Here is an 11,885-nt window from a genome sequence, read left to right as displayed (position 1 = left end):
TGTGTGTGTGTGTGAGAGAGAGAGAGAGAGAGAGAGCTTTCTGCTTGATGTGTCTAACTGAGCTGGTCTTAGAACCAGCAGGTTAATGGTGTAATTTTGCATTTTCTTCTTTGTCTCAATGCCCCTGGGGGCATGATACAGCTTAGCTCTTTTCAGTCAGGCACTGGAGGCTTTCTCTGAATATGCGCAATTTCTTGCCAGAGAAGTAGAACAGACCACGCTACAAAACTAAAGTAAAACAGTCAGCAAGATGGAAAACTGCAGGAGACCAAGAAGGGAGGCTTTCTTCCAGGAGTCCGTGTTGGGGGGGTTCCCCTCTGGGAGTGGCTGCTTTTCTTGGCTGTGTGGACAGATACAATCACTGGTTTATTAGGGCCGAACAGTTCCTGTGCATGTCTTCATTAGAAGGACTGTGTTTAGGCCAGAAGGGGTTTTGCGGGGCAAGAAATGGACGGGGGGCAAATCAATTCCAGAACCAAAAGGGGAAACGATAATTCAAGAACTTTGACTATTAAAGCTGGGGAAACACACACACACACGTACACAGGAAGAATACTTCATTATTTTAAAGTCCACCTTGACAGCTCTGAAAGCAGGTACTTTGTCCTCTCACTAAAAGTCAGGCAGTTACATTGAAAAGAACATCCCCACTTCGCACTCTGCCACGTAAAGACTATTTCTCAGTTGAAATGTGGTTTGCATTAGATTTGGGGCCAAAATATTTTGCAAATCTGTTGGGCTGCCACCCTTTGTTCTCGTATTACTTTCCAAAAATGACTTTATTAAACCACTTGGGGCAATGAATTGGGAGAAGGGAGATGTCTGGGGGTTGTGGGCGGGGTGGGGGGGTGGCTCTCATTTTCTCTCTGACTGTCTCCTGAGCCCACCTCGGAGAGAAAATTAAAGGTGCCGGGTATTTCAATGACTGAAGCAATCCTCCAGTGTTTGAAGACTGCCTCTCGGAATGTCTGCAAGCAGTTGTGTTGGCACACTATGCTAATAGTCAGATTACAGTGTTTGTCTTAAAATAGCAATAATATCCTGGCTATTTCATGCTTCAGTAAAATATTTAAATTGAAATGGCATTTTTTTTTTCCTTTGGCGACTCAAACTTGGTTGCATTTTAATAATCCTCTTGCTCTCAGTAACTAGAGTCCAAGCCACCCACTGGGGTATCTCGGGTAATGATGGGGTCCCACATCATCTTGCTGTTGTTGAGTTGCTGCTCTGATTGAGGCTTGTGGTATGAGGACAGGGAAGTTTCCTCTACATTCCTAATAACTGTTCTCTATTTCAAGTCTCTATCCAGTTCCACAGCAGCAAGCGTGGACAGAAAACCTAAGGTCTTGGCTTTTTTCAAAAAAATATTTTGTGTATTAGCAACCCAGGAAAGTCCGGGCACTGAACATCTGATGTTAGGTTTGCACATCTCTTGCAGCACTTGCTGGATGATGTGGGGGTTCTGTGCAAAGCCGAATCACCCTCCCCACCACCTCAGGACACCCACAAGCACCCTGACTCAGTAGATACCAGAATCTTTGTGATCATCCCATTTATTTAGGGAAAGGTGGGGGCTTGGCATTGGAGTAGAAGAAAGAAGGCAGCTTCTACAAAATGAGGGAATATCTAGCCAGAATGCTCCAAATAATTTTCGTCTGTCACTGTCACCTACGTGAAGTTGGCCTTGGCTTTCAACCTGTTCACGTGCCCAAGATCTGCCTTGACCTGGAGTACCAAAGGTGCCCTTAATGCGAATGTATTTTTCCAGAAAACACACTTCAGCCAAGCTAAGAATCCAGGAACACCACTAGGGAGGAAACAAAGACATCTCTGAAGCCATTTGAAGGTAAAAAAGAATTCTGTAGGAAGTACAATGATCTTAATTAAATATTAGCCGTAATTAGCCCAAAGTGCAAATGTTGGGAATATTAATAGGGTCTCTCTGGAACAGCTGTCAGTGTTAATAAGTAACTGTGGGGGGTCCCACTAACATCTGTTTGAGGACTTCAGAGCAGGAGTGCCGTCCAGAGCCTCGTGGACTTGAACGCTACCTGTGGGCTCCTTGGTGACCATGGACACACTCCCTAGAGCTTGGTGCCCTGGGTTTGCCAGAATGGCACAAGGTTTGGATGGTTTGTCCCCAGTTGGCCCTTGCCTTTCCTAGGACAGCCTCAGAACCATGTAACGCTAGACCCTGGGCTTGAGATGGCACAAATTTTCTCGGCTGTGGCTTTAACATGCACCAGAGGCTCGTCTGGCAAATGGAACACTGGTATTTCTGTATCAAGTACGCCAGCACTGACTCCCCATAGGGTGTAACACACCACCAGGTGGGTAGCAGGTCCTGAGGCCATGGTGTATGTATGACCGAGAGAGGTTCGTTTATTTCAAAACGGGAACAAACCTTTCCACCAGGTGATAGTCTTTCAAGGTCAGAGACACCTGGGCATCCATTTGGCTCCTGGCTTCCCTAAGAGCTACTTGTTGCTGCAACGATCATTTCCTAGTTCTGGACTGCAGTCTCCTTCACAGCAAAGGAACATGGGATGAAAGAGGCACCGCATGCAAAGCAGGGATCCCAGGTCTTGGCGAGATTAACATTTGGGGCTAGGTAATCCTTTGCGCAATGCACTGTCCCATGCATTGTAGGGTGTTTAGCACCATCCCTGGCCTCTCCCTACTAGATGTGAGCAGCAACCCTTCCCCCTCACTGGGAACAACCAAAAGTGTCTGCACACATTGTCACATGTCCCGGGGAGCAGTCACCCTGTGTAAGAAGTACTGACGCCAAACCCCAGCACAATGCCTGGTACCTTCTAGGCCTGAGAAGAAAGCATCCCTCAGCGTGCCTTCTGAGCATTAGTAAGAAGAAGCGATCCCTTTCACATGAGCACAGAAGCCTGAGGTCGTCATTGATCTTCCCCTCGGCAGCCCACTGTGCTGAGTCTGAAGCCTGCGTGTGCACGTGTGTGCTTATAACGCAGAGGTACAAAGATGGAAAGCACACTCTGAAGAAGACTTCCCATTGGGCACCATCCTCGGCACCACCCATCCACAACTCTGGCTGAGCTTTCCTCCTTGGTTTAGGGAGAATGCACCCCCCTTTCTCTGTCTTCCGCTTTTACTGCCAACTTTATTTCCTGCCCAAACTTACCATTACTTCCGCAACGGTGGCTTCTTACTTGATGTCCCCATATTTAGTGATAACTTTGCCACCTTGATTTAAAAACTTTTTCCGCAAAGGGCCAATATGGTTAAATAATTTAGATTTTGTAGGTCTCTCACAACTACTCAACTCTGACATTATAGCCCGATGAGCATGGCTGTGTCTCAGTAAAACTTTATTTACAAAACAGCCAGTGGGCCAGATTTGTCCCCTGGATCATTTGCCAACCCCTTTTCTATCCCCCCACCCCCCCACCCTATGTCCTGTTGCCAGATTAAGCTTCTCAGAGCCCAGCGTTCATTATTCGAGCTTGCATTCACTTAGCAAGTACTGATAAATGCCTACTTTGCAGCTAGCATGCCATGGGACACTGGAAACTGAATGGAGAATGTGACACAGTCCCCAGCCCTGAGGACTCTCCCAGGCAAATAAGCAGGCAGTGACAGCGCTAAGAATTATGTGAGATGTGGCCACAAGCCACAGTGAAGCATAAGTGGGCTCAGTGCCAAGGCAGGCTTGCTAGAGGACTTGGCCTGGGACCTGAAAGGACATTCAAGACTAGCCAGGCAAGGGAGTAGGGAGGGTTTTCCAAGCAGAGGGGCAGCGAATGGGTAGACTTGATGGGTGTGGAGAGTATGGAGTGACTGTTGGCTTCCTGAGGGCAGGCCTTTCCCCTTCAGATGCAGAGAGAGCTCAGATCCCAACAGAAAGCCCTTGCAGATTTTTGGGAACCTGTGGGGGAGAGATCACTGTCCCTGAGACTGCTCTGCTATGTGGAAAGGCCTATGTGTCCCCATAAAAGTGTTTTCTGCTAGAGGCAGAGGGGAGGAAAGCTTTTTCTTTGTGTGAGCATCTCTCTGCTGTTGCTTGTGGGATCATTTCATGCTCCCCTATGGGGCCACACCTGGAGTTTTCACTAGCCTGGCTTTCAATTCAAAGAAGCAGCAGATTGAAGGGGGGGGTGGAGCTGAAACAGACCTTTGGGCAGAAGTAGAATCTGGCACAACGAATTTCCCTTTGGAGGGTTCTCAAGATCCCAAACTTCTCATCAGCCAGAAAGAAGTGGCTCTGCATGGAATTTGCATACAGAGAGCTATGTTCCTTGAGCAGCCCTGTAGAAGAGAAGGATGCTAGTTGGCTTATAAATGGGAGAGGATGTTTCTGTTCTTATTAGTCCAGACTCTTTTGGTTGTAAGTAACAGAAAATAAAACTATCTTACCCAAAAGGAGGCATTTACTGACTCATGTAACTGAAGCAAACAGTGGTGTTATTAACTGCAGGTAAAGCTGGATCCAAGGCTTCACGTGATATCACCGGGACTCAGTTGACCTGTTTCTCATTTTCTGGGCTCCGTTTTCCCCTGGGTTGGCTTCTGCTTTAGGTGGGTCCTTTTCAAGTGGCAGTTGTTGGCAGATCTAGGGTGGCATTATTTTTACAGCTGCCAATCCCAGAGGAAGGAGAACTTCTTCCCCAAACTCCAGGAACCTCGCCTCCTTGGTGTTGCTAGAGGTGAACTCACTAACTGGCTTAGACAGATGGGTGTGAACCCATGTCCCTGTGACTGTGACCGTGGAACCCTCTGAATAGCCAGGGTCATGTGACTGTGTCTGGAGGTAAGCTGTGGCAGGGCTCAGCTCCATCTGCACTCTGTGGGCTGAGAGTGGACGTGTCCCCTAAAAGGAACCCAGGCGTTATTACGAAGCAGCAGTGATAATGTGGCTTCCCAAGGATGGTCAGGGTTAACTTTCCATGTGCAGGGATCCAACCACAGTGCAGACAGACCCTGCACAGCCCCAAACGCGAGGAAAAGACGTTAGACAGAAAGTAAGCAATGGTTGTGCATTTCTGCTTCCAATGCACAGACATTTGGAGACATTCGTCTGGGGGAGGAAAGGGCATGATGGGAATGTTTTCACTTGTAAAATGTTTTAAACTTATCCTAAGCTTAGTTCTCTTCAAAGTGTCATCTTTAACATTCTAATTAAGGTCCCCTCTAAACAAATGCACAAGCTCTGTGCACGGCTCCGAGAATAAACTTTTTTTTTTTGGTTCCCTTCTCTGTCATAATGTTTTTGCTGCACTCAAGTTGCTTTAGCTGGAGAGGCTCTCGAATGTTGGTGGCGGGGACCGAGGAGATGTGAGCAATTCTGACATTTTTGCCCTGGTATCATTCTATGAGGGCTGAAGTCACATCTGATTGACCATGGACAATGGGAGAGGCAGCTCTTTGGTGTGCTTAATTGCTAAGCTTCTCTCTCTCTCTCTCTGACTGATCTCTTTTCATGATCTCATGAGATCATGAAAAATTTAGGCCTCTGAGTTACAGTTTCTGGTGCAGTGTGCATGTGTGAGCATGCCTGTGTGTGTGTGTGTGTGTGTGTGTGTGTGTGTGTGTATAGGGTAGTAGAGTTATGAGGGTCTGGGTTGGGTAGAGAGAGATAGATGTTTCCTGAAATGGAAGCATTTGAATTCAGGGTTTTTTTTATTCTTTTGACTTGACTGTAATGATCACGCTGCATGTTTTGCCTAGATTGGAAGGGTGAATTGTTATATAATACTCTGTGCTTATAAAAAATAAGGCGGGGCGGGGGGAGGCATTGACTAATGAGGTTAAGTCCAGCATTTTGTAAAGATACTTAAAATGGTGAACACAGTATCACAGAGTGCCATCTTTGTCCAAATTAGGTCTTGAATGTCCATTGGCTGCTTCATATTGGCGCTGGGAACATCACACACACACACACACACACACACTGTGACCATTAAAAGGACTTCCCCCATCCCATTATGTGAGCCAAGTCACATAAAACTTTGATTAAATTCAAATGCTTAGATGAATTGTCTCTGCTCTCAAGAACACACACGTTCAATTTAATCTCTCTTGGCATTTTAAGTACCAAATCAAGGCTCTGCTATCGCTGGAGACAACTATATGCTCATATGTTCCAAAATGGGAACGAAATAAGGAGGATCTGCCAGAAAAATCTAATCGGGCAGAGCACAGAACCTCCGTCTTTGGCTATGGGGCTGGAAGGTATGGGGAAAGTGACTGCATCTTGCTGAGCCTCGATTTCTGCATCTGCGCAATGGGGTTATGTCTGTATACATGCTGAGCACTATTTCCTTATCGAGTCTGGGGAAGACGAAGTGGGATGCGTTCATCTCGGGCTCTTGGCATAGTGCTGGCCCCTGCAGAGTGTTGGGGGGAGCACTAGTCCTTGGGCCGCAGGGAAGGGGTCTGCCTGGTGCCCTCTCACGGTGTTCTCACCCTCTCTCCCCCTTTCTGATTTTTTTTAGGGTAATCAGGAAGCAGCAGCTGCCCCGGACACAATGGCTCAGCCTTACGCTTCGGCCCAGTTTGCTCCCCCTCAGAACGGCATCCCCGCGGAATACACGGCCCCTCATCCCCACCCCGCGCCAGAGTACACAGGCCAGACGACCGTCCCCGAGCACACGTTAAACCTGTACCCTCCCGCCCAGACGCACTCGGAGCAGAGCGCAGCGGACACCAGCGCGCAGACCGTGTCGGGCACCGCCACAGTAAGTGGGCGCGCGTCCTGGGTAGGCGGGTGGGTGGGGGTGACGACGCGGCGCCCGCCACCCGCCGGGGGCTACCACGGCGGAGCAGTCCCTGAGGCCGGCCCTCTCGCAGCGACTCGCAAAGTTCCCCTGTCCAGAGGCCTCCTCTCCTATTACTTACTTAAATCAACACATTTTTCCTTAACTGCCTTTATTCGTAAAGGGAAACCTTCATCTAATTTCTGTTCCTATTGCACTGCCTTTTCTGGAATGATGTCCCCTTGGTAGAATCATACACTATGTAACTTTAACAGCTTTATGGAGATATAATTTGTATACCAGAAATTCGCCTATTTTTGGTGTACAATTCACTGATTTCTAATATATTTGCAGACTTGTGCAACCAGTGGCACGATCTAATTTTGGAATATTTCCACCACCCAGAAAGAAACCTCATGCCCCTTTGCAGCTCCTCCCCATCCCAGCCCCTGTCTTCTTCAGCTTCTTCAGCCTCCTTCAGGCCTTTGCAATTTACCTGTGTTGTTCTGTATCTTGTGTGAGCCACAGGGCGGGGGAGGCCTGGGCTGCAAAGGGGCAGCACCAGAGAATTTTGCAGGGTCATGGGATGTTCCGTATTTTGATGGTGGCTGTTTACTTTATGCACCAAAAAAAGTACATCTTATTGCATGTGAATGCATTTAGTGGATTAAAAACAAGCAAACAAACAAAAAAGAAACATTTTATCACCACCATAAATTAAAAAACTAGCATTGTTGGCTATTAATCAAAGATAAGCCTAAACAAAAATAATTATTAAAATTAAACACTTGTTCGTTTGTGCGTGACCTAAAATAACCGCAAGATGTATATGTTCATTTGAGAAACCTTGTTCTGGGACGCCTGCGTGGCTCAGTGGGTTAAGCGTCTGCCTTCGCTCAGGTCATGATCCCAGAGTCCTGGGATCGAGTCCCGCATCGGGCTCCCTGCTCCACGGGGAGCCTGCTTCTCCCTCTGCCTCTGTCTCTCATGAATAAATAAATAAAATCTTTAAAAAAAAAAAAAAAAAAGAAACCTTGTTCTGTGGGATTCTTTAGAAGCCTGGGCACGCCAAGCCGCTAGGGTAGAACATTTCATAGGTAGAAGGCAACTGTGCCTCTTTCTCCTGCCCCCAGACCTCTGGAAAACGAGTATTTGTGAGGAAATTTCTTGGTTTGCAGCAGGAGATTATTTTTTGGCTCTCAAAGTAGCCATTTACTACTTTGCTACCTGGTACTTCATTTTGAGGTCAGATACAGAGATTTTTGAAAAATAGTATACATTCTAACATGGTCTATTGCCTGTCTCCCCTTTTTAATTGTGGTAAAATATGTTTATGACATGGAATTTACCATTTTAACTATTTTAATACATATAATTCAGTGGGATTGAGAACATTCACAGTTCAGTGCAACCATCACCATATCTAGTTCCAGAACATTTTCATCACCCCAGAAGGAAACCCCATACCCGTTACAAACACACTCCCCATTCCTACAAATGTGCTTTCTGTCTGTATGGATTGGCCCATTCTAGATATTTCATAAAAACAGAATTATACAATATATGACCTTTTGGTTCTGGCTTTTTTCACTCAGCAGAATGTTTTCAGGGTTTATCCACACTGTAGCATGTATCAGTACTTTGTTCCTTTTTATGACTGAATACTATTCCACTGTATGGTTATGCCACTTGTTTGTCTATTCACTGATGAGCATTTGAGTTGTTTTCATCTTTGGGTTTTTGTGAACAGTGCTATTTCCTGTTTCTATCTGGCTGTTCAGACTTAGCAATGAATTTATTAAATGGGTTTGCTGGTCTAGCAGGTGTCTATTATCAGCTGTGTTAACTACCAGGTTGGTGTTTATTTGGTTTTGGTTATTTTACGACAGTCAATGTCAGTAGGGCTTTAGAAGGTTATTTTAGGACTGAAAAAGACATGTAATAATGTTCAATCAGACCTTATCTATTAAGCTTCAATATGTGCCTACTATATTAACCTGCTGTGGAAGATCCATTGTTCAGGTACATTTTTAAGCCTCTACTGTGGCTAGGACTCATACTAGGTGACGTGGCTGAACCGAGCAGAAATGATCCTTTCCCTCTTATAACTTAGTGTGAGAGTCATAGAGTGAGCATGTGTCGATCAAACACCTGTATAAACACAAACTGTGATAGGTGCTCTTAAGGAAAAGACAGGTGCCATGGAGGATTAAGAAGAACAGGGGTACTGCATGCAGATGAGTAGTCTGAGACTCTTTCTTGAAGAAGATGATATTTAAGATGAGAAGATAAGCTTTCCAGGCAGAAGGAATACCAAGGTCAAGGTCCCAAGGTTGAAAAGATCTTGACTTGTTCAAAAAACTAGAAAGAGGCCGGTATGTCCAGGGCATGTGAAGAAGGTCCAGGGGTACGGTGGGAAAGGATGAAATGGGAACAGTCACCAGGGATCATATCCCATGGGCCTGGTGGGTTTGATAAGTGGGTGGAATTCCACATTAGGAGCAATAGGAATCCATTGAAAAAGTTTAAGCCAGAAGAGTTAGAAAGGGCAATCTTAAAAGGAAGGTTAACGGCGCATACCTAAAAGGAGATCTGAATCCATTCGAAAAGTTGTGATGCTCAACATCCTTCTGTCACAAAAAGAACTCTTTAGACATCAACACAAATTTAAACAGGGTGTTGGGTGTCCACAGAGCCTCAGGCACTGCAGTGCCATGAAATGGTGAGCACACATGCTCTCTTTCCTTAGAGAGATTTTTGGTCTGCTAAAGAGTATAGGATATGTGTTCTATTATGATTGTAATGTGATAAGCTCTAGAGCATGGATTTTTAAGGCTTTAATGTGTTTTGATGATGGAAGAAACACTTGCTAAGGGATGTGTCTCAACACCATGGTTGAGGGGATATACAGTTCATAATCTTCTGGTTGCTGTTAGTAACAGAAAATTCAGGAGGAAATGCATTGGCTTATACAACAAAAAGTCTCAAAGGACGGTTGACTTTAGACACAACTTGGTGGTTGGCATACATGTGTTAGGTTCCAACAAGATCCGCCTGTGGCTCTTCTTCCTCTTGCTCACCTTTATTCTCTAGTTTTGTATGATGGTCCCTGAAAGTTCAGGCTCCTGATATCATACCAGGTTCCTAGGGAAAGACTCTTGGATTAATCTATGCAGACAAACCCTGGGAACCACTCTCTTTCCCTGGTTTGCATTGTATTCTATCTGTTCAGTGGCTGAAGCTGAGAATGGGTGCCTCAGCCCTGGAGCCACTGAGGAGCCCCATATCCAAATATAGAGACCAAGCATGGGTCCACCAGAGTCAATGATAAGGTGCTTAGGATCTTCTTACTAACGGTATTAAACAGATAGAAACTGGTCAGAACTAAGGGTGAGCCATTTGTATGGAGAAGCTTGAACAGATACATTTGCCAAGCATCAGGAATGGAGAGAAGTACAGGCAGATCACTGAAAAACTCACAGGTGGCAAGGTTTGGAAGGCAAGGAGCTACTGACATGAATGGGGTCTCCAGACTGGAGGTTGAACCAGAAGAGTGTTGTCAGGGCTGCCTGGCAGGTGTGAACTCAGAAGACATTATTGAAGCCGGCATCACTGGCGACAGGGAGAAAGCAGTGCACTAGAGTGCTGAGGAGAGATACCAGGGGGTCAGGACTTGAGAAGTAAATGGGAATGGTTGGGGTTAGAGTGCACTACCCATCATGAGCACTTGCAGTCAAGAGAAAGAAAAGATAGCAACTGAGGAGCATGAGAGTTCAGAGGAAGCAGTTTGTACAAGAGTAGATTTCAGTTCCTATTTTATGCCAAGGAGAAGGCACCTGTGGGGGCAGGTGGAGGGACCGAGAACAGGAGGTAGGGAATGATGACTCAGGAGAGAAGGTGATCAAGGGTGTACGCATACAGCAGGTAGTCTAGGAAAGGGGAGGAGATACTTTATTTTTTTACAGCTTTATTAATATATAATTGACACACAATAACCGGTGTGTATTTAGGGCATGCAATTTGATAAGTGATGACATATGTACATATGGTGTAACCAACATTTCCATCACCCCAAAGCTTTCTCCTACCTCTCTACAATCTTTCCTCCTGCCCTCTACCTCATTCCCCAGAGGGACCCACAGATCTGCTTCTTTCACTATAGCTTAGTTTTTAGTTTCTAGAAGTTTAGAACAAGAAAGTCAAACATTATGTACTCTTTTTGCCTGGCTTCTTTCACTTAGCATCATTGCTTTTAGATTCCTCTGACTTGTTAGATCTGTAGCTCACTGCTTTTCATTGCCAAGTAGCAAGCCATTGTGTGGATGCCCCACAATTTGTTGATCCATTTGCTCGTTGATGGGTATTTTGGTTGTTTTCAGCTTTGGGTCACTACAAATAAGGCTCCTATGAAATTTGGGGAACATTTCAGGTTTGAAGTAGAAGAGAAATGTCTTGGTCCATTTGGCCTGCTGTAATAAAATCCCACAGACTGGCTTATAAAGATCAGAAATTCGTTGCACACAGATCTGGAGGCTGTAAGTCCAAGATCAAGAAGCCAGTGTGGTCGAGTGAGGGACCCTTCCTGGTTCATAGCTGAGCTTTCTCACTGTGTCCTCACATAGCAGAAGAGGTGAGGGAGCTCTCTGGATCTCTTTTATAAGAACACTAATCCCATTCATGAGGACTCCCCCTCATGACCTGATCACCTCCTAAAGCCTCCTAAACACCTCCTAACACCAACCCTGGGGCTTTAGGATTCCAACATGTGAATGGCGGGGAGGCACGAACATTCAGACCACAGCAAGAAGAGTGGATGTGTGTGGAAATCGAGAAATCTCCAAGTCAGGAAATACTGTGAGGAGCTCATTCTCTGTTGCCTTCCTGTTCTCAGGGATGAAGTCACCATCATCAGCTGACAGAGAGAAGCAGAGGAATTTGGGAGCAATAGAATGATTCCTGAATTTGGACAAACATGCTAAGAATCTGGTTCAGATGATTCCTAGGGTGTCTGAGGGGCAATGGGCGCCTCTCTGAGCTGGGAGCGTGTGAATTTGTGGAGGGTTGGTTAGCCGGCCCCTTTGTCTTCTCCAGCAACATTTGGGTAAGACACGCTGTCCCTGGGAGTTTCAAAGCAAGGGGAACCATTCTAAACTGGAGGAG

The 11,885-nt window shown here is 45.9% G+C and overlaps 1 protein-coding gene across 17 annotated transcripts in view; it reads left to right on the top strand.

The window, feature by feature from the left end:
• Positions 1-11,885, top strand: part of RBFOX1 (RNA binding fox-1 homolog 1) — a 1,962,285-nt gene that overhangs the window by 1,782,904 nt on the left and 167,496 nt on the right. For all 17 annotated transcript variants that reach the window (XM_081820076.1, XM_081820073.1, XM_081820088.1 and 14 more), the window contains one exon: positions 6,465-6,707. In XM_081820076.1, coding sequence (XP_081676202.1) covers positions 6,465-6,707 — 243 coding nt within the window. The remainder of the gene's footprint in view (positions 1-6,464; positions 6,708-11,885) is intronic.

Source organism: Leptonychotes weddellii, chromosome 5 (assembly GCF_054177405.1).
Source record: "Leptonychotes weddellii isolate Sample4059 chromosome 5, ASM5417740v2, whole genome shotgun sequence".
Taxonomy (NCBI): domain Eukaryota; kingdom Metazoa; phylum Chordata; class Mammalia; order Carnivora; family Phocidae; genus Leptonychotes; species Leptonychotes weddellii.
The sequence above is the reverse complement of the archived record's forward strand: the minus strand, read 5'-3'. Positions and strand labels throughout refer to the sequence as shown.